The 24,039-nt window shown below is 45.4% G+C and overlaps 1 protein-coding gene across 9 annotated transcripts in view; it reads right to left on the reverse strand.

Annotated features, from left to right (window-relative positions):
- RAP1GAP2 (RAP1 GTPase activating protein 2) overlaps positions 1-24,039 on the reverse strand; it is a 1,491,256-nt gene that overhangs the window by 115,763 nt on the left and 1,351,454 nt on the right. For all 9 annotated transcript variants that reach the window (XM_063956011.1, XM_063956008.1, XM_063956013.1 and 6 more), the window contains 2 exons: positions 15,487-15,642; positions 962-1,033 (listed from right to left, as the gene is read on the reverse strand). In XM_063956011.1, coding sequence (XP_063812081.1) covers positions 962-1,033; positions 15,487-15,642 — 228 coding nt within the window. The remainder of the gene's footprint in view (positions 1-961; positions 1,034-15,486; positions 15,643-24,039) is intronic.

The following is a 24,039-nucleotide window of genomic DNA, read 5'->3' on the forward strand; positions in this document are numbered from 1 at the left end:
TCATGATTCAGAATATGCATACATCTGTGATTAGACTTATTGAATTCTTGAATTATTTAATGTTCCGGTGTATCGTGAGCTGTAGGTAAAAATCTGATTATCATAGTAACATCTAAAGTGATTTTTATTCTTTATTACAATTGTTTTTAATTGTCATATTGTGATTGTTTAATTATTGCCATATATCAAGAATCACATTCCATCCAGAATTCTTTAAGGCACAATAAAATAAACTTTGCTGTTATCGAACTCCCCGTGTGCGTATCAATCTCTCCTACCACCCTGAACCTCACACAAGGAACAAGGTATGGGGAGCAACATCTTAGGGAAAGGGTTCATCACAAAGCAACCTAACAACTATGATACCTTTTCCAACCACTTAAACACCTGCCAACCACGGGGAGGGTGGGGAAGGAGGGGGAGGGGGTTACATGCTCATTGCACCCCAATACGCAATACCCCAGTGTGAATTGTTAGCTTCACATACATATAAAAACGGTCTGACTCCACACACTGAAAATGTGTGTTGTTATTGAGGTTAATAATACTGTAGGAACCAAAAAAGGCCCAAATTATGTGATTTTAGCTTTTTTTTTTGTCATTTAAAAAAAAAAACAACACAGCGTTTATGCAAAATAAAAAAACAAACAACGAATTAAAACCAAAACCAGCAAAAATGGTCCGGCACACATCTCTATTATAAAGTAGATTTTAGATTCTGTTGCTCACACATCTGGCCTTGCTGAATAAAATTAATGTTTTTGTACACCAAGGAGATTGTTTATCAAGATAAAAATAATGTAGACCTATAGTACCCTCTGCCTCACGTCTATTCACATAACACTTATAAATTTACATTTGTAAAATATCAGGTACAGATGTAGCCACGCTAATCGTAGCCGCAACTAGGCGCGAGTACGTCTTGTTAGCAGCGACGCTCACGCACACCGGCTGTACTTACTTTTTGAAACACTGGAGGATTTGGAAGAGGAGGCCCAAAAGATGGCACATCTTCTCTTGCAGTCACCGACACCTTAATAAAAACAGGAATAAAACATCATATGCTATGAACAGTAATAAAACACCACATTTATGTCTTTCACAGACATGAGGCTTAATACTGAAAACAGAACACCATACAACACAACATCTTCATACAACATTTTCTCATACTGCATGCAGGGCCACAGCTAGGCCTATCAAAGGACTACATTGCTGAGCACCAGGCTCAGACCTTTTTCACGTTTTTTAAAGGCATGTCACATAAGGTCATTAATTTGGCAAAAACTGAGAAACTTTAATGTGACCAGACCAACTATGTACTTTTATAACCAGTTTCAGCCTTTTTATAGGCATTGAAAAGGGGTGTGGTATGACAGCTTGACATGCATATTATCGATATCAGAATGTCAACATTAGAATAACAACCAACACGTCGACATTCACTTAGGTCAACCTTGTTAAATGTTGACACATTTAGAATGTTGACGTTTTGTTTTCTGTTTATTTTATCCATACCCTAGCCTCAATCTTAAACCTAATCCTAAAAATCAACAACAACAAAAATTATTTTGCCATTGTGTGACATTTTAACCATGTTGACCTAAGTGTATGTTGATTTAATAGTTGATGGCCTAATATCCATGTCGACATTTTGAACGGGTCAACCGGATAAACCTGAAAAGATTCTGCAACCAAACAGGTAACTTTGCAACATGTTAGGATTTTGTAAAACATCCCCTGAGCAGATGATTACAGCCACCGTGGGAGGCATGCTATATTGGAGGATCAGAGGTAAGTAAAATAATCTTATTTTACATAGAAACACAGGGTGATATTCTATTGTTTATCGCTCCCCATCTCTCATCTAAAGTAATGGGAGATCGGGGGATGATATTCAATTGTGCTTAATTATCACACTTATCGCGCCCAGAGAGGTCGGCTTTAGCCTCATAAGGCAGCTAAACCTGACCAAACAAATGGGTGCAACACGAAAAGTCCCATTTGAGTGCTTAAATGAGTCACTTTTAGCTCATTTCAGATTGCCACCACCAGTGCAAGCTGAAATGCAGGTGATCATGCCAGCTCTGTTTGGTGCCATCTACTAGCTGCCAGCGGGAAAAAAACAACTGAATATCACCCATTGAATTTGATGGCAGATAAGAACCGCTTGGCCCATCTAGTCTGCCAATGTATTTTTTCTGTTGTGAGCCAATTAACCTACCAGTATATTTGTGGATTGTGGGAAAAAACTGTTGTACCCAGAGGAAACCCACGCAAGCACAGGGAGAATATACAAACTCTATACAATTAGGTCTGTGGTGACCTCATGACCTCAGTGCAGTGAGGCAGTAATGCTCACCATTAACCCATCCGAACTGCCCAAATGATATATATCTTATACTGTATGATTAATCTTACATAGCTTTCACTGATACTAAAAAAATAGGTTGGGCTTAGCTGTTATTTAAATCACGGGCTCAGTGCCAAATGAAACACTGTGGAGGACCCTAGGTAGTCAAAATCTCGCCAAACCTCCCCCCTCCCCCCCCCACTGCAAATTGTCTCCCAATACATTCTATGATCTGGAAACTGTAATGTGAATCTGATGTCGATGGTTTATGTACTTTAAGTTGATTACTTTTTTTCTACCTTTTGGAGACAATTTAATTTAAAAAAGGTTGATTGTAATTTTCTTTCAACATCAAATCAATATTATTTTGATCCGTTTTTGCACGCCCCTAAAAGGTCCATAGGCCGGTGCCTACTCTGCCTATTTGGTAATCCGGAACTGCTTGGAGCAGAATGGCTCCTTTGTTTTGCCCTTCTGCTCCACTGGAGGTTTCTGTCCTCCCTGAGCTCGCCTTTGAATACCTGCATTACTGTTTGACAGGTGTACTGCCCCAGTCAAACTCCACACAGGATTACAGAAACTCTTGCTCTTGTAAATCCTCATTCACGAGTGTGGTGGATCTTGAAATTACATAACAATAACATTTTAAAACTAGGTTTGGTTATTGTAATAAATGTTAAAAAAACATTAATCTTTTTAAATGTTTTGGTCATTAAGATTTGCCCATCTGTATGTTGATTTAAAGGGAGTTCTCCAAAAACGTGTTTTTCTTCATTTTTTTTTTATTGTTTAAACTTTTGCAGATTAGGGAGATTATTTATAATCTGATATGGGCCAGTTACGCATGAGGAATCACTAGTTTCCTCATGTTTTATGTTTAATTATTTGAGGCCCGATAGGGCAGCCTAATATTCAGAAAAGATGGCACTGATTCCTGGCGCCCTGCTCCCTACTATAGCAAGGAGTTTCAGGGTTGCAAAGAGGAATCCTCTGCTGTCTCCTCTGGGGATTTTAAGACCCCTAGCACCCATCTAATAAGACTCCTTTCTTCATCCAGCATGCTTCAGAAAATGCCCACAAACAAGGAAAATGGCCCATATCCACACAGGCAATGACTAGCTCTAAATGACTCAAGCAGAGAGTCATCAGGGTCCCCAAAACCAGCCAATCACACATGGAAGTGTAGGAAAACACTTGTGATTGGTTAGTCAGTGCGTTTTCATGGCCAGAATATCAGGGAATAAGGTTAAGGGGCCTATTTATCACCATCTGCATCCAGGATGCGGATGACAGGTGATAAAATCGTCCCAACTCGAACTGCGATAATTGACTACATCGCAGGGATGTATCAATTATCGCGTGCTGGGACAGAGCTTGCGGTCAAGCTCTGTCCCTGCGATGATACTCCGCAGCATCATCGGGGTATTTTTCGGAAAAAATACCCCTATGTCCTGCTGCGCATGCACCGCCCCCACCGACATCGCCGTTACCCCGCCGCCGCCCGGTCAACCCCCCCCCCCCCCCCCCCCCCCCGTCACTACTATTATTGTTGTTTTTTATTTTTACACTGTGATCAGCTTGTGTAGCCATCGGACCTACATAGCTGATCAGAAAGCTGGGCAAAACAGTGCTTTTCGCAGTGCTGCCCTGAGAACTCGCCAGCCTGAGCTGGCGAGTTTATCACAGGGCACACTGCGGTATTTTTTCATATATTTTTTTTTTTTTTAGTAAATCTGGCCACATCACATTTCCCATTATAAGTATGGGGGAATGCGATGTGGGTTACTTAAAGAAAAAGGAATTAAAGGGTTTGGAGCAGTTTTTCATGAAAACTACTCCAAATGCCCTTTAATACATTCAGGTGATACTAAAATAATGTGAAAAAGGGTGTTTTCACACCATTTTCACATTATTTTAGTAAAAATAATTTTAATAAATAGACCCCTTATAACCCTTTTCCACCTACGAGCACGGGTCGCAGCCGGGAGCTGGGAGCTGCCCGGCTGCGACCCGTGCTCAGCCCCTTTTCCATCAGCAGTCACCAACCCGGCATATTGCCGGGTTGGTGACGCTGCTAGTGCCGCCCTTTCATACATTTCCGCCATTCCATACAGTGTAAACGGGAGCCGTGTCGATGCGCATCGACACGGCTCCCGTTTACACTACAACCCTACCCGGATCATTCCCGTGTCCTACCCAGGTAGATAGCCGGGTAGGATTCACGGGTCACTTGATCTGGGTTTTTGCGGGGGGACCCTTTTCCACTTGCAAAAAACACGGGTAAATGCGTGCCCCCGTGCATTTACCCGTGTTTTTTGAGCTAGTGGAAAAATAGGATTTTAATACCTACCGGTAAATCCTTTTCTCCTAGTCCGTAGAGGATGCTGGGGACTCCAAGAGGACCATGGGGTATAGACGGGATCCGCAGGAGACCTGGGCACACTATAAGACTTTGAATGGGTGTGAACTGGCTCCTCCCTCTATGCCCCTCCTCCAGACCTCAGTTATAGGAACTGTGCCCAGGGAGACGGACATTTCGAGAAAAAGGATTTTTGTTAAACTGAGGGTGAGACACATACCAGCTCACACCACAACACACCGTACAACTGGATTACCAGGAATACCAGATAATAGTATGAACGAAGACCAGCAACAAGCTGAACAGAAGCGATACACAACCTTCGTGTAACCGAGAACAATAATACAACTGCAAGTAACAGTCCGCACTGGGATGGGCGCCCAGCATCCTCTACGGACTAGGAGAAAAGGATTTACCGGTAGGTATTAAAATCCTATTTTCTCTTACGTCCTAGAGGATGCTGGGGACTCCAAAAGGACCATGGGGTCTATACCAAAGCTCCAGACCGGGCGGGAGAGTGCGGACGACTCTGCAGCACCGATTGAGCAAGGGTATCAAACTTGTAGAACTTAGCAAAAGTGTTTGAACCCGACCACGTAGCTGCTCGGCAAAGTTGAAGCACCGAGACTCCTCGGGCAGCCGCCCAAGATAGAATGGGCTTTCACTGACTTCGGCAGCGGCAATCCAGCCGTAGAATGAGCATGCCGAATCGTAGTACAGATCCAGCGTGCAATAGTCTGCTTGGAAGCAGGAGCCCCAATTTTGTTGGGAGCATATAGGACAAACAGAGCCTCTGTTTTCCTAATTTCAGCCGTTCTGGCGACATAGATTTTCAAAGCTCTAACAACATTGAGAGATTTTGACATAGCCAAGGCACCCGTAGCCACAGGCACCCCAATGGGATGGTTTATGTGAAAGAAGAAACCAACTTCGGCAGAAGATGTTGACGAGTTCTCAATTCTGCTCTATCCTCATGGAAAATCAAATAGGGGCTCTTGTAAGACAAAGCCGCCAACTCCGACACCCGTCTTGCGGACGCCAAGGCCAACAGCATGACCATTTTCCAAGTGAGAAATTTCAACTCAACCTTTTCGCAAAGGTTCAAACCAGTGAGACATAAGAAATTGCAACACCACGTCAAGATCCCACAGAGCCACAAACGGAGGATGGATATGCAGCACTCCCTTTACGAAAGTCTGAACTTCAGGAAGGGCGGTCAATTCTTTTTGAAAGAAAATAGATAAAGCCGAAATCTGCACTTTGATGGAACCCAATTTTAGGCCTGCATCCACCCCTGCCTGCAAAAAATGGAGGAAACGACCCAGCTGAAACTCCTCCGTAGGAGCTTTCTTGGCTTCACACCACAACACATATTTTCTCCAAATACGGTGATAATGCTTCGCCGTGACCTCCTTTCTAGCCTTAAGGAGAGTGGGGATGACTTCCCCGGGAATACCCTTTCGAGCTAGGATTTGGCGTTCAACCTCCACGCCGTCAAACACAGCCGCGGTAAGTCTAGAAATACACATGGCCCCTGCAGTAACAGGTCCTCTCTGAGAGGAAGCGGCCAAGGATCTTCTATGAGCAATACCTGAAGATCCGGATACCAGGCCCTGCGTGGCCAATCTGGAACGACGAGTATTGCCTTAACCCTTGTTCGTCTTATGATCCTCAACACTTTTGGAATGAGAGGAAGTGGAGGGAACACATATACAGACTGAAACACCCACGGAGTTACCAGGGCGTCCACTGCACTGGCTTGGGGGTCCCTTGACCTGGAACAATACCTCGGAAGTTTCTTGTTGAGGCGAGACGCCATCATGTCTATTTGAGGAATTCCCCAACGCCTTGTCACTTCTGCAAATACCTCTTGTTGAAGAGCCCACTCTCTTGGATGGAGATCGTGTCTGCTGAGGAAGTCTGCTTCCCAGTTGTCCACGCCCGGAACGAAGACTGATGACAGATCGCTCACGTGCTTTTTCCGCCCAGCGGAGAACTCTTGTGGCCTCCGCCATCGCCGCTCTGCTCTTTGTTCCACTCTGGCGGTTTACGTACGCCACCGCTGTTATGTTGTCCAACTAAATCAGGACAGGTAGACCTCGAAGAAGGTGTTCTGCTTGCAGAAGGCCGTTGTAAATGGCTCTTAACTCCAGAACGTTTATGTGGAGACAAGTTTCCTGGCTTGACCATTTTCCCTGGAAACTTCTTCCTTGGGTGACTGCTCCCCAGCCTCGGAGACTTGCATCCGTGGTCAGCAGGACCCAATCCTGGAACCCGAACCTGCGTCCCTCTAGAAGGTGAGAACTTTGCAGCCACCACAGGAGAGATATTCTGGTCCTGGAAGATAGACTTATTTTCCGGTGCATGTGCAGGTGAGACCCGGACCATTTGTCCAGCAGGTCCCACTGAAACACCCGGGCATGAAACCTGCCAAACGGAATGGCTTCGTAAGCCGCAACCATCTTCCCTAGCACTCGAGTGCATTGATGAATCGACACTCTTGCCGGTTTCAGAATCTCCTTGACCATGCATTGGATTTCCAGAGCTTTTTCCGCTGGAAGAAATACTCTCTGCATTTCCGTGTCCAGGATCATGCCCAAGAAAGGCAGCCGAGTTGTCGGAATCAACTAGACTTTGGCAAATTTAGAATCCAACCATGATGTTGTAGAACCGTCAGAGAGAGTTCCACATTTCTTAGCAACTGGTCCTGTGATCTCGCCTTTATCAGGAGATCGTCCAAGTACGGGATAATTGTGACACCCTGCTTGCGTAGGTGTACCATCATTTCCGCATCACTTTGGTGAAGACCCTCGGGGCCGTGGAAAGCCCAAACGGCAACGTCTGAAATTGGTAATGATAATCCTGCACCGCAAATCTCAGGAAAGCTTGGTGTGGAGGATGTATCGGGACGTGTAAGTAGGCATCTTTTATGTCGACTGACGCCATAAAATCCCCCCCTTCTAGACTGGAGATCACTGCTCGAAGAGATTCCATCTTGAACTTGAAAGTTTTTAAATACAGATTGAGGGATTTTAGGTTCAGGATCAGTCTGACTGAGCCGTCCGGCTTTGGCACGACAAAGAGGCTCGAATTAAACCCTTCTCCCCGTTCGGACGGGGGGTACCGGGACAATGACACTCTGTTGACACAGCTTTTGTATCGCAGCACTCACTACTTCCCTTTCTGGGATAGAAACTGGCAAGGCTGATTTGAAAAATTGGTACAGTTTGTACCCTTGGGACACTATGTCTAACACCCAAGGATCTAGGCCCGAGTGAAACCAGACCTGACTGAAGAGTCAGAGAGATGCGCCCCCACTGGCACGGACTCCCGTAGGGGAGCCCCAGCATCATGCGGTGGACTTGGCAGAGGCCGGGGAGGACTTTTGGTCCTGGGAGCCTGACACAGCAGGTGACCTCTTTCCCCTTCCTCTACCTTTTGAAGCAAGGAAGGACGAGCCTCTTCCTTTTTGTATTTATTAGGCCGAAAGGACTGCATCTGATAATGGGGTGCCTTTTTCTGTTGTGCTGGAACATAAGGAAGAAAAGATGACTTACCCGCTGTAGCAGTAGACACCAGGTCAGCGAGGCCGTCACCAAACAAGACACTACCTTTATACGGGAGAGCTTCCATAGCTTTCTTGGAGTCGGCATCCGCATTCCATTGATGAATCCACAGCGCTCTCCTGGCCGAGACTGCCATGGCATTGGCCCTTGATCCCAAGAGGCCAATATTTCTCTCCGCATCCTTTAGGTAAGCTGCAGCGTCCCTGATATAACCGAGAGTCAAAAGAATGTTATCCCTATCCAGGGTATCCATGTCAGATGCCAAATTATCAGCCCACTTAGCAATAGCACTACTCACCCATGCCGACGCCACTGCAGGTCTGAGGAGTGCACCCGTAGTGACAAAAATGGCCTTTAATGTCGTTTCCTGCTTACGATCCGCAGGGTCCTTGAGGGCAGCAGTGTCGGGAGACAGAAGCGCCACCTTCTTGGACAGCCGTGACAGAGCTTTGTCCACATTGGGAGATGACTCCCACTTTTCCCTGTCATCAGAGGGGAAAGGATATGCCATAAAAATTCTCTTGGGAATCTGCCACCATTTATCAGGCGATTCCCAAGCCTTTTCACAAAGAGCGTTCAGTTCATGAGAGGGGGAAAACGTCACCTCAAGCTTCTTTCCCTTCTTTTCCCTTATACAAACCAACCCTTGTATCAGGTAACATGCTGCCCAGGACGCCTTCCCCCCCCCTCCCCCTGTAAGTGCCTTTGGAAGTATATGTGTGGTAAGCAATTTATGTACAGGCGCTAACTCTATTAAAAATGGGAAACTTCCCTTTGTTCTTATGTATCAAAGCGATGTATAGTCCTCCAAGGGCTCCGTCCTAGGAAAATCTTCTGTCCGATGAATCTCCGATGTTCCACAAGTTTATATAAAAATAAATAGAAAACGATATGGTATAGTACGTTTGAAATAGATTTCCTATATGCTCAAATGAAAGTGGATGAGCCACACCCTTTAGGAATCCATAATGTGAGATTTTACGTAATTACCAAAGGAAAAATAGTGAGTGAACATATCGGTGCCTCGTGCCTCCTCCCGGAAGTGACACTAAAATGTTAGTACAGAGGATAGTAGAAATGGCTCAATTACCCGAATGAATAGAAAAAAACAGCGTGTAGCTACTCTTTTCAGTCGTCCCAAGTGGTCACTCAGAAAAGCCCACACCTAGTTGTTTTCAGTGCCTCGTACCTCTTCCAAAGAACTAACATCCATGTATGGATCACAATTAAATTAGCTTAATTACCAGACTGAAGTGTCAATCAGCATATGCCTAATCCCTTTATGGTAGTCACAAGTGGGACCTCTTCAGCCGAACATATCCCGATGTATCATAGGGTTATATGGAAAAATAGGAAAAAAACGCATAGCATAATACGTTTTTATTTTTTCCCCATAAAAGATTAATACACTGATCCCTTCCAGGAATCCTGAATATAAAATATAAACAATTACCAGATGACAATGAGTATAAGACCATTTAAAACCAAATTCTTAACATCCCAGACAACACTCATTGGATGGCATAAGTAACAACAGAATTGAACCAATTACCAGAGAACCAGAGTATCTGTGCATTGACACTCTGGAGGGTGTGGAGAAAGTTGTAGTCCCAGTAAGCACTCCGGATCGCTCCCTGGACCCCTCACCTCTCCTGGTAGTTGATGTCTGCTGTGTCACCGTAGCCGTCCCTCCACCAACGCGTTTCAACCCTTACCTGGGTCTTTTTTAAGGTGATGAGTATGCCTTCCCATGATCCCATATTTAAATCCCTTTTGTCCAATCAGGGACAGTCTCCATTCCAAATGATTATATTCAGCTGTACACAATTCCCATATCAATACAGGCCCTTCCTCCATTGTCATGGATACAGACCCCAAACTTCCTGCCAGCTAGCTATGACACTTATCCTTACTCCTTCCGGTGATCGGTTCCCATGGTTACGGGTCCGCATAACATCGTTCCTTACCCCGGACTGGCGCTGTCCGTGACTTCAACCTAACTAGTCTTATCGCCTGCATCACTTCCTGCCGACGGTTCCCATAGTTACGGGTCCGCGTGTTGTAATTCCTGGCATCCAGCTACTGCTCTCCGTCTTCCCCGTCTCGCCGCTGCTCACGGCCTCGTCACTTCCGGTTACCGGTTTCCATGGTAACCGTTCCGTACATTGTAGTCTCTTTCTTCTCGTTGTTATTAGGTGTCTCTGGTTGCCGGAATCTTCTGTAGTTAATTTCCATACAAAGTCTTGCTGTCAGTTTCCATATACAATCCATTCCTTAATGTATAGTCCATGATTACCAAAAAAAAAACAAAACTTTTTTTTATAAGAATTTCCCACACAATTCTTTATAAGGTTAATGCCAAAGGACAATTTCTTTATGGCTTCTTCAGTATTTTACAGTTAATGCTCCATTGTTTTTAAGTTCTTTTTCTTTCTTCCTCCTTTTGTACGTGTGTAATTTGTCCTTAAAAAAGGCAAAGGCATATAGATGAGTAAAACATGAACCCTACTCTGTATAGATTGTATTCCAATAGTGGAGGTTTGAATGTAGGAATAACGGTGGGCTTAATATGCATGTAAGTTTTGTATATATAGTTACAAGAACCACTAAAGTCCGGGCCAGCATCTCTGCAAGTCTGTGAAGAGAGAAAATGGTGCTTGTAAGCTGTGAGGGCTAAGCCACGCCCCCTCCTGGCGCGCTGTAGTCCCGCTCAATTTTGAATATTTATACTGGCGGGGGCTTATATTTAGTGCCTAGGCACTTATAATATAACTTTTTTAGCCAGTCTAACCTTCACTAACATGCTGCCCAGGACACCCCCCCCCCCCCCCTGCGTCCTGCACCCTGTAAGTGCCTTAGGAAGTATGTGTGGGAGCATGGCGCTGTACCTCGTTACTGAAGTCTTCTGCCGTCACTGAAGTCTTCTATTCTTCTATATACTCACCCGGCTTCTTTCTTCTGGCTGCTGTGAGGGGGTTGACGGCGCGGCTCCAAGAACAAGCAGCTAGGCGGACCAAGTGATCAAACCCTCTGGAGCTAATGGTGTCCAGTAGCCTAAGAGGCAGAGCCTTTAACTCAGAAGAAGTAGGTCTGACTTCTCTCCCCTCACTCCCACGAAGCAGGGAGCCTGTAGCCAGCAGGTCTCCCTGAAAATAAAAAACCTAACAAAGTATTTTCAGAGAAACTCAGGACAGCTCCCCAAGTGTGTGTTCAGTCTCTCTGGGCACAGAATCTGAGGTCTGGAGGAGGGGCATAGAGGGAGGAGCCAGTTCACACCCATTCAAAGTCTTATAGTGTGCCCATGTCTCCTGCGGATCCCGTCTATACCCCATGGTCCTTTTGGAGTCCCCAGCATCCTCTAGGACGTAAGAGAAAGGGTTATCAGTCTTCAAGGATTTTTTTTTTTTCTTTCATTTTTGAATAGTAATACATTGTTTTAACTTTGACCATCCAAGGCAGTCCAGTGCACTGATCTGGGAGAGATGATTGGGTATTGGTTTGTCCTATTGTTGATCAACTCAGTGTATGTGACACCTTTAGTTCAGCCCCGCCACACAACAGCTATGGTATAGTGCCCACTACACCTGAGCTGCCGTGGCCTGGAAGCAGAGTTTCAACAGTTCAATGCAAAATTGCTTTTGCTAACCTGATGAAAACTGTCATCTGCAAATTCTGACAGCAAAATCCTTTCTAAAGTCTTAAATGGATCATATATTCATGTAGGTCAGTTTCTATTTGAGTAGTTTTTGTGTTCCTTTAAATAATTACAGTAGGTCAGTAAAAGAAAAGCTGGCGTATGGTTTTCCAATTCACAGGTTCTTCTGCTCTGGCTGGGAACACCTCTCTTCCACATGATTATAAAGCAATGATTGTACCTAATCACCTAATCTCTGTAATAGGCATATGTGAGTTTCTGCTTAGTAACCATCCTAATGTGGGAAGTTCCTGTCCTCAGATAATATTTGCACTAGAATATTGTCTGGATAAAGCCAGCTGCTTCTTGGAAACAATTAACAGCTCTGCACAAGCCAATCTGTTCTTTTAAAGGACGACTCACCAAACAGCACATTCTGTAACGCTTCACATAAACGGACAATTTACTGAAACAACTCTGTCCTACTGTAGATACCTGTATCTGGAGATATCAGCAGAACTCCCTCTTTTAAGTTGGACTTTTAATATTTTATAGCTACAAAGCCTACACCCAAATCCGGCTGTCACTGTTTAGCTGTGGTTCCTCTCATGTTGGCATTTGCAGGTATCAAACATGTACTCTAAATACTGCCATTTTACCAGGTTTCATATAATAAATACACAGTTATGAGTAGTCTACGGCCTCAAAGAGCCTGGTAAGGTTTACCTACAGTATGCCTTGCTAAGTCCATAAATACATTTATCTGATGTACAGGCCCGGCGACAGGGGGGGTCAAAGGGGACATCCATCCCGGGCCCCGACGTTGTGAGGGGCCCCAAGGTCCACCTGCAGCAGTGCAGCAGCTGCAGCATGGATTCACGTTTGTAATTGTAGGTATAAATTTTGATATCGCGGCATCTCGCCGGCCGCCCGCTGTGTGTAGCTCCCATCTCCCCAGGTCAGCTGTCCGGAACTCCTGAAGTCCCCGTGTGCAGCGACGTCGGGGGGGCCCGCAGAGATATCAGTGTACCGGGCCCCAAGATTTCTGTTGCCGGCCCTGCTGATGTAATGAGTTGATTAACTGTCTTGAAAATGGCAATTTATTCATAGGTGCAAATAAATAAATGTTCTAGTCCCATACTCATACTTGCCGACTTTCTGGCTGCTCTCTCCGGGAGAGAGCAGCCAGGTCGGCTCAGCAGCGGGGCGGGCAGTGATGGTGAGTGCAGAGGGGGGCGGGCCAGAGGTGTGATGGGGTGTGACAGAGGCGGAACGGGGCGTGGCTGCGGAAATTGTGTCCCGTAAGCCACGCCCCCGCTGTGTAATGCCGCTATTACCGGCATTATACAGCAGGAGGCGTGGCTATGATGACGCGATTCAACAAGAATCGCGTCATCGCCTGCCCGGACCGCCCACTTTACTCGCTAAGTGGGGGCGGCCGGGCGGTGGGGAACCCCTGCAATCGGGAGACTTGCCTGTTCTTCCGGGGAGCCGGGAGTGTCACCCGATTTTCGGGAGCCTCCCGGCCATTTCGGGAGAGTAGGCAAGTCTGCCCATACTCCTTTACTGAAAGACAGTATTACACCTTTCTATAAGTGCTGACTCCTTGCTGTGGGTTACCTGGACTGTGCAGACTTTTTCGCCAGTAAATAACCCCCACTGTTGACATTCTAAGTCATAGGGGGAGATTTATCAAAACTTGAAAACAGATAACGTACCAACCAATCACTTCTTAACTGTGATTTTTCAAATACAGCCTGTAAAATAACAGAAACTGGTTAGTACTTCATCTCTTTCCATTTTACCTCTCTCGCCAAGCTTTGATAAGTCTTCCCCATATTCTCTCATTACCAAGTAATTATGTTTTCCAAAGCCTGGGGTCATGGATCCATTCCACTGTAATGCATTGTCCATGCTTGCAACAAAGCTCCTGTTAGGTGGGAGAATAGTTGTACTTCTTGCTCTATCATGTGACTCTCATCAGATGAAGACGCAGGAAGTTTTTTTCTTTGCCCAACAATTTCTCAACAGTGCAGCTAGTGAAACAGCCCCATAGAGAATCAGCTGTTTGCTATGGAGCAGAAGAAACTAGTAAGAGCAACATACTACACGAGCCTAGCCTGATTGTTATTAATAACAGATCACGGGCCTGATTCAAATTTCTATGCAAACCCGATGGTTTACCTACAAATCTGATTGTTTGGGGTCTGCACATGTGTAGAATGGGTCCTGCAGGACTGCCAGCAGTCCCTTCTTAGCTGCAGCCTGATTGACATGCTGCAAAGCTTTTGGAGCGGAACAACATGGTGACTGGGACCATTGTACATAACGGGGGAGTGTCACCCCCATTTTGTAGGTGTGCGCAGCCCAGAGTCTGCGTAATCAGCATCTTCAGACGCAGCACTCGGATCTCGCAGATGTATGCAGGAGGTGTGTATTTCTTACAGACGTCTCCCGCTGCATTGGCATTTTATTTGTATGGTATTGCACAGTTGCTTCCCTGCGGCTGATCAATACTGTACATATCTGAATCAGGCCCCATGTCTAATTGTAAACTAAAAGTCAACAGTTCTTGTACTACAAGTGATTCCTCATTTATAATATATGTATCATTCTCCTATGTGTCCCAGTTTTCTCACGGGAGTCCTGTTTTACATGATGCTATATGTTCCTAGAACTACTACGGTCCATTTAGGATTCAAAAGTAATAGAAGGATTTTATGGCCTGAGCAATGTTCATGTCACAGCAGCATCTACAGTATGTCATTATGGGAGGTCTACATATATATTATATATGGATCCTGCTATTGTAAAGAATACTGTACCAGCCTTATTATAAAGAATGTAAACAGGTGTCTTATTTGTCTTACCTAGTGGTCATCATTGGTACTGCAGTAGGTTAGATTCCATATTATCCCTTGAATCCCTTGGACATTGGTCCTAATTCAGACCCGATTGCTGCTGTGTACGTTTTCGCACAGCGGGCGATCGGGTCTGTACTGCGCATGCTCTGCAATGCGCCAGCGCATCGGACGACTGCACCGGGCATCGGTGCATACCAACGGGATGGGCGTAAAAAGCGATCGCACGGCCGATCACAAGGTGACTGACAGGAAGAGGCCGTTTATGGGTGGCAACTGACCGTTTTCTGGAAGTGTCTGGAGAAACGCAGGAGGGACCAGGCGTTTGGAGGGAGGGTTTCTGACGTCAGCTCCGGCCCCGATCATCGCACTGGAAGAGTAAGTGCTGGGCTGTTCAGAAACTGCACAAACTTTTGTTTGTGCAGCTCACTGCACATGCGATCGCACACCTGCACAGCGAATCCCCCCTCCCTCTGTGGTCGGCGACTACCTGATCGCAGGGATGCAAAAAACGCACCCAAGCGATCAGGTCTGAATTAGGCCCATTGTAAGCACCCCAGTGCACATCCCTCTTACCTGTGTGCATACCTGAAGAATTTCCCTCATCTAGATAATTGCTTTGAGGGAGTGTACACCATTTCACGGCTACATGCCAAATTATACAAGACTACGTAAATTAATTTATAAATAAGTATAAGAAGCTCTTCCCTTACCTTGTAAGTTGTGTAATCTGTCTCTGGATTCTCCACTTGCACCACAATATATGCATGCAGAAAGTTGGACGCAATCATATCAGGGACAAAAGGGGTGTTGTCTTCTTGAAACACAATAGCCACTATGTCGTTACCAATGTGTCTTTTCCTCTGCAGCTGAAATGAGAGTAATGATTTTGAGTCTGCAGTTGTAGACATAAGTAATACAATTGTAGGGCTCTCATAAGGCCTGAGCCGCACATAACGCTGATATTAATGCAAATAGTAATTTTTTTTCATTTGCACATACGCCTAAGATGCTACTCAGTCACACAGTACATGCTGCCTACGGTGCATCTACCAAGCGGCGCAGTTGCGATTAAGAAACGCAGTACAAGAAGTGTGCTGGAAATGTGCCGCCCATTCTTGGAAGACAGCTAAGCAGACGAGTGTCGCACAGTCACACATACAGATGTGTCCTCATACATCATTGCTGCAGTTTCGTCAAACAGCCTCTCTCGGCGCACTAGGTTCCGTGAGACACTGCTAGCGTTGGGCGTCTTTTTTCTGCCAAAAATAGACCGTGCTGATTAATCTGATACACTTGTATTTCTGCGTGCATTTGAGTCTCTGAATCTGTATACAAAGTGCTACAATGTAGCAGATGCAGCTATTTTGCTCTGTATACAGACTCCGTCACACACAATATACAAGTGTCACATATCAAATTAATCAGCACAGACTCCTGGTGCATCCTAGTTGCATTACACTGTGAATGAGATGCATTTTTTGGCAAAGTTACACGGAACCTGGCGGCTCACTTGTGCCTAGAGGCTAAATACAGTATATGAGGGCAAATCTGTAATTGCTCACATTGGAGGACAAACTCAGATGGAGATACTGTCCCTAGCCTGGGTCTGGTGCAAATGTCGATGTTGCAACCAATGATCGTGTATAAAGAATCACAAATCAGTATTTCCACATCAGATGCACGGATATACACATGGGAAGAGTGGTTATAGCATAAAGTCACACACGCTACACTGGCAAAAGACACACAGACGCGGCAGCATCTGACTCAGATTCAGCACCATAATGTCAGCAGTTGAATACAATGCAGATGAGGCAAGTTTATAGAAACAAACATCATAACAAGTCCACTCAGGCATGCCACTCTCTCACATACATTAGGCACGCCATCCTTACATACGCATACTGGGGGTCAATCAAGTGCGGTTGGATTAGTTATCACTGCTACTTCCTTGGAAGTAGCAATGATAGCGCTTCATGTGGATGCAGGAGGACACGTCTCTCACATGCAGACACCTCCTGCTGCAGTATTGATGTGACCTGCATGCTGGGATGCAGCATCGGATCAAAGCACCCTCCACTGGGCGGCTTGCAGCTCCCATGGTGCCGCGCAAGCCGCCTGTCGCAGATGCCAGGAAATCTCCTTCCTATAATGGAGGTCCCGGCCCTTTTGGGCTCTTCCCATCCCCTAAAAGGCGGCAACATTCCTCCATTTTTCCAAATGGAGCCCATTGCTGCCCTCTTCCTGCCCTTGAAATGGCATCAGACTGTGATGCCGGCCTGCGTCCAATGCCATATGGGTACTGCACATGCGCAATGTACCGAAATCGGTACATTGCGCTGATGTTCTGAGGCGCAACCGCACCTGAATAACCCCCACTATGTGAATGGAAGGAGTATAATAGTGTAGTGTGGTACTCAATCACGCTCTTGTTGATCCCATTTGTATCAGATTAGTTCCATTAGCCACACATATTGCTTTACTGCCAGGTCGCCGTGTTTGCCATACAAGCCAAAAACAAGCAAACATTTAATTACTTAAAAGTTCTATTCTTTGTTAGATGATGGAACCTCAAACATGCAGTGGTGATCATCAATTGACCATATTTTTTTAATCTCCCTGATAAATTCAAGTTTGGTTGGATTTTAGTGAATAATGACATTTTGGCACATGTCACTGTCTAATGCCCAATATGCAGCGACCCTTTAGAAATCTATTTTGCTACATGTACAGTACACACGTGTGAAGAGAGCCACTGAACACACACTGAAATATAATTGATTGTGCTAATAATCCCCAAATTTAGCCAGATGTTTGTGGTTTACCTGGTCAAAAATTGGTCAGTGATCATGGCATTGGGTACTTCAGAAAAGAATGGGATCCGCACATTTACTGTCAGCATTACATGGATGTGCAGAGCCATAACCAGCCAGTTTGGTGCCCTGGGCCAGAAAAAGCATTGCTCCGCACCATTTTTTATTTCAAACAGGGACATAAGGCGAGCCCACAAGTTATATAATTATATATACTGTATACATTTAAAGAACATCTAAACTTACAAAACACTCCCAAGAAAATGTATTTGAACTTCTTATACCATCATTTATGCACTTCATTTGAAAACTCTTTGTTATTTAGGGGCTAATTCAGTTTGGATTGCATAAGTGATCCAACGCACAGTTTCCCGATAATTGGGAAACTGCGCACGCACAGGACCCGTTCTGTGATCACATCTGTCACGAACCGGTCTCTCACCTTTGCGGGTTCTGGGGTTCATCCGTTGCCAGTGCGGTTGCTCGCGGTGCTGTGCGCCCGTGTGGGGACACGGCGTGATCAATGGCACAGGTAATGCAGAGTCTGGGAACTGTGAGTGCGGGGACCAAATGGCCTAAGGCACTGCGGTGTGTCTGCTGTATAGGAGGTGGCCATGTTGGAGACCAAATAGCTAATACTGAGCACTTGTGAAAACACCTGTGGGCAGGTGTAAGCCAATCCCGTGCTTGTGCTGCCTTTAAGTAGGCTGGGATTATGTCACTCTGGGCCAGTGCTTTGTTGTATCAAAGCTGTGCTCTAGCTCTGAACTCTCTCCGTGCATTCCTGTGTGATTCCCGTGGTCCAGATATCGCCTCCGTTCCCAGAGGTCCGTTTTGCAGCCTTCACTGCCAGAGATCTACCGGCTCTCCATTGTGCTATCAGTCAATTGCACACCTATTGGAAACACTTGGATTCCCAGTGTCCTGCATGAGGTTACCTTGTCTGTCTGCCTATCATACAAAGTCTGGAGGATTCCAATTCCCTCAGCTGTTCGTTTGTTCAACTCTGCATTTAACCCATTCATCACCTCGCCATCTACTACAGTTTCACAGTGATCTCCGGAACCCGCAAGTAACCCAATTCAGTACTTTTTCTATGTTGTCATTACAAGGATAATTCTTCACAGTCTCTCAGTTAACTCTTAAAACTCCATTGCAAATTCTTACAGTTAATTCTCCATGTCTGCATTAACCAGTTAAACACAATCTGCAGTTCAGCATCAAAGCCTGTTTATATTTGGACAATTCAACATTTATTCTTCAGCTTGTTTTTGCATATGTTTCCATGAACATTTCTTTTATTTATTTCTGAGTTTTCTCTTGCATATTATTTCTGTCATTCCTGCAATACTTCAGTATAATGATGATTAACAACTAGTCATTTAACTCCTTACTGAATTGTTACTTTAATAAATATATGAAACGGAACTTCCTTCGTCCTCCCTGTTTTCTTCATACCCCAGCACCTACCCCTGTGGTTGGTTCCAGGTTAACGGATTCACAAAAACACCCGGACCTGACAGTAAGCACTGGCCACATGGATCCGTCAAGTGACCGATTCGCAGGAGGCGGTGCTACGTCAAATATCCTTTCCCGTCTGGAAAACCAGGAGTCTATACAGACACAAATAGTGCAGTTTATGCAAACTATGGCAGACCGTTTAGAGACTCTTCATACAGCAATTAAAACGTCTCAAGTCCAGATTCCAACTCCGGTTGTCCCAGTTACCACTACAGCTTCTCCTGTGATGCTGCCTACGTCCCGCTTGCAGTTACCCTCTCCGAGTAAGTTTGACGGAACTCCAAAACTTTGCAGGGGATTCCTGAATCAATGCGAGATCCAGTTCGAACTGATGTCCGCCAGTTTCCCATCAGCTCGTTCTAAGGTCGCATATATTATTGCCCTCCTCTCCAGTCAGGCTCTGGAGTGGGCATCACCATTATGGGAGAGAGGTGATCCTATCCTCTCTAATTACAAAGAGTTTGTATCTTCTTTCCGGAGAATCTTTGACGAACCCGGCAGGACCACCTCAGCATCTTTGGAGATTCTCCGTCTACGTCAAGGTTTACGTCCTGTCAATCAATATATTGTTCAGTTTCGCACGTTGTCTTCAGAGTTAAACTGGAATGAGGAGGCCCTGATCGCCGCGTTTTGGAATGGACTTTCTGAGAGAATCAAGGACGATTTAACTATCCGGGATGTGCCAACTAAACTGGATGAATTGATTTCTCTCTGTAACAAACTTGACCTACGCTACAGGGAGCGATGTTTAGAGAAATCCAGGGCAGAGCGATCCAGTCCACGTTATCATCCTAGGCCTCGACAAGATTCTTCATCACAGTCTCCGGTAACGACAGACGAACCTATGCAGATTGGGCGCTCTCGCCTCACAGAAGAGGAACGACTTCGTCGTCGACAGGGTAACCTCTGCATGTACTGTGGGTCCTCTGAACACTTAGTTAAATTCTGCAAACTCCGACCGGGAAACTCTCGCTCCTAGCTTATTCAAGAGAGGTTAAGCTAGGAGTTACTCTAGAATCACGTTCTGGGAAAGAGCCGACCTTGTCTATTCAATTAGAAGTGCCAAGTTCTACAGTGAAAGTTTCAGCTCTCCTAGATTCTGGGGCAGCCGAGAACTTCATCTCCTCAGCCTTTGTCATGCGGTCTAAAGTTCAAACCATGCCTCTGGAAGCAGCAGTTGCCGTTACAGCAGTGGATGGAAGTCGAATTCCAGATGGTATAATTACTCATCGAACCGTATGTCTCAAGATGAAAGTTGGTGTGCTCCATTCCGAATACCTCTCCTTCTACGTGATTCCCAAAGCCTCTCAAGATGTGATACTTGGTTTACCTTGGCTGCAGAAACATAACCCTCAACTTAATTGGCAAACCATGGAAGTCCTTTCATGGGGTAAATCTTGTACCAAGAACTGTTTAGCCTCAATTGTACCTCTCCGGTCAATCAGCCTTCCCGACCTACCTCCGGTGTATCAATCCTTTGCGGATGTTTTCAGTAAACAAGCAGCAGACTCTCTACCTCCTCATCGCGAATGGGACTGCCCAATTGTCCTGGTTCCGGGTAAAACACCTCCTAGGGGACGAATTTATCCGCTATCCATCCCAGAGACGCAAGCTATGTCTGATTATATACAAGAAAATCTAACCAAAGGATTTATCAGACCATCTTCTTCACCTGCAGGAGCCGGATTCTTTTTCGTTAAGAAGAAGGACGGTGGGTTACGACCATGCATAGATTACCGTGGACTCAATGAGATCACTGTGAAAAACAAGTATCCATTACCCTTAATTCCAGAATTATTTGACCGGGTAAAAGGAGCTACTGTGTTTACAAAACTGGATCTCCGAGGGGCCTACAATTTAATCCGCATCCGAGAAGGGGACGAGTGGAAGACTGCTTTTAATACCCGGGATGGGCATTACGAATACCTTGTAATGCCTTTCGGTCTTTGTAATGCACCTGCAGTTTTTCAAAGCTATGTGAATGAACTTTTTCGTGATCTTCTCTACAAGTGTCTAGTAGTGTACCTGGATGATATCCTAATATTCTCTAGGGATATAAAGTCTCACCGTCACCAAGTTAAAGAGGTACTGACACGTCTGAGGAAAAATCAACTTTATTGTAAGTTAGAGAAGTGCACTTTTGAAGTATCTTCCATACCGTTCCTTGGTTACATCATTTCTGGATCAGAGCTATGTATGGATCCCGGTAAGGTACAAGCTATCCGAGATTGGTCCACTCCTACAACTCTCAAGGGGATTCAGCGATTTCTCGGCTTTGCTAATTTCTATAGGAGATTCATTAAGAATTATTCTACGTTAGCTGCTCCCATCACAGCCCTAACTCGTAAGGGAGCAAATCCTACGAACTGGTCTTCAGAAGCAATCAAAGCCTTCTCTGATTTAAAGCAAGCCTTTGTGTCAGCCCCCATTCTTCGACAGCCTGATCTGAATCGTCCCTTTCTACTAGAGGTGGATGCATCTACAGAAGCAGTAGGAGCTGTGTTGTCACAAGTCTTTGAAGATAAAAAGGTCCATCCCTGCGGATATTTCTCCCGTAAGTTCCTCCCGGCAGAACGTAATTATGCAATCGGTGAGCAAGAGTTACTTGCCATCAAGTTGGCATTTGAGGAGTGGAGATACCTTCTAGAAGGAGCTCAACATCGCATTACAGTTTATACTGATCATAAGAATCTTCTGTATCTGCAGTCAGCTCAGTGTTTGAATCCACGACAAGCCCGATGGGCGCTTTTCTTCTCACGATTTGATTTCAAACTCACCTATCGTCCAGGGTCTCAGAACAAAAAGGCAGATGTCCTTTCCCGGTCCTTTGCTTCTTCTGAATTAAATGATGCTACCACGAATCAAGCCATTGTGAATCCTAGGTCCTTTTTAATGACTCGAACCTCTCCAGTTCCTCCGCCTGGCAAGACCTTTGTCGCCACAAGTCTTCGAAAACGGCTGCTTACCTGGGCTCACTCCTCTTCCTTCATGGGTCATCCTGGGGTTCTAAAGACTCTCAAGTTTATTCAACAGTCTTATTGGTGGCCACGTCTCAAAGCCGATGTCCAAGAGTTTATAGCAGCATGTCCTAAATGTGCCCAACATAAGAGTCCAAGAAGTTCTCCACCAGGTTTGTTACATCCACTATCCATACCCAAACAACCATGGACTCATATCTCAATGGATTTCGTGACCGATCTACCTCCATCAAAAGGGCGAAATACCATTTGGGTGATAGTGGATCGATTTTCGAAAATGGCACATTTCATTCCATTAACTGGGTTACCATCAGCCCCTTTACTAGCCAGATTGTTCATCTCTGAAATCTTCAAGTTGCATGGCCTTCCTCGAGAAATTGTTTCTGATCGGGGAACACAGTTTGTGGCCAAGTTTTGGAGGTCGCTTTGTTCATCTTTAAATGTCAAGTTGAACTTTTCTTCTGCATATCATCCTCAGACAGATGGACAAACTGAGAGAGTCAACCAAGACCTTGAAACATTTCTCCGGCTATATATATCGTCCTCACAGGATGACTGGGTTGACTACCTTCCATTGGCAGAATTTGCTCATAATAATCTCTTCCATTCATCTTCAGAATCTACGCCCTTTTATATTAACTTCGGCTTTCATCCTCGTGTGCCAGAGTTTCATCCATTACCAGCCCTAGAGGTCCCAGCGGCAGATCAAGAGCTTCAACGTCTATCTAGCATCTGGAGTTGTGTACGTAAGTCCTTGGTCAAAACTTCCGCTCGTTATAAATCTTTTGCAGATAAAAAACGTAAAGCTGTACCGAATTACAAAGTGGGAGACCAAGTTTGGATTTCTACGCGCAATCTCAAGTTCAAAGTTCCTTCTAAGAAATTTGCTCCCAGGTTTATTGGTCCATTTCCCATTGTAAAGGTACTCAACCCTGTGTCATACAAAGTCAAGCTGCCACCGTCTTTGAGAATTCCTAACGCCTTTCATACATCTTTATTGAAGCCTTTGATTCTCAATAAGTTCCGTACTACCCAGTCCAAATCTCCTAAAGTTCACTCTTTGCAGAATGAGGAATTTGAAGTTAAAGAGATTGTGGACTCACGTTCCCGATATGGACGTTTACAGTTTCTGGTCGACTGGAAGGGTTACGGCCCGGAGGAGAGATCCTGGGTTTTCTCTGAAGATGTTCATGCTCCAAGACTGGTACAGAAATACTTCTTCAAAAATCCTGACAAGGTTCAAAGGTGTTCGGAGACCACCCGTAGAAGAGGGGGTACTGTCACGAACCGGTCTCTCACCTTTGCGGGTTCTGGGGTTCATCCGTTGCCAGTGCGGTTGCTCGCGGTGCTGTGCGCCCGTGTGGGGACACGGCGTGATCAATGGCACAGGTAATGCAGAGTCTGGGAACTGTGAGTGCGGGGACCAAATGGCCTAAGGCACTGCGGTGTGTCTGCTGTATAGGAGGTGGCCATGTTGGAGACCAAATAGCTAATACTGAGCACTTGTGAAAACACCTGTGGGCAGGTGTAAGCCAATCCCGTGCTTGTGCTGCCTTTAAGTAGGCTGGGATTATGTCACTCTGGGCCAGTGCTTTGTTGTATCAAAGCTGTGCTCTAGCTCTGAACTCTCTCCGTGCATTCCTGTGTGATTCCCGTGGTCCAGATATCGCCTCCGTTCCCAGAGGTCCGTTTTGCAGCCTTCACTGCCAGAGATCTACCGGCTCTCCATTGTGCTATCAGTCAATTGCACACCTATTGGAAACACTTGGATTCCCAGTGTCCTGCATGAGGTTACCTTGTCTGTCTGCCTATCATACAAAGTCTGGAGGATTCCAATTCCCTCAGCTGTTCGTTTGTTCAACTCTGCATTTAACCCATTCATCACCTCGCCATCTACTAGTTTCACAGTGATCTCCGGAACCCGCAAGTAACCCAATTCAGTACTTTTTCT

This window comes from Pseudophryne corroboree, chromosome 2 (genome assembly GCF_028390025.1).
Source record: "Pseudophryne corroboree isolate aPseCor3 chromosome 2, aPseCor3.hap2, whole genome shotgun sequence".
NCBI classification, from domain to species: Eukaryota; Metazoa; Chordata; class Amphibia; order Anura; family Myobatrachidae; genus Pseudophryne; species Pseudophryne corroboree.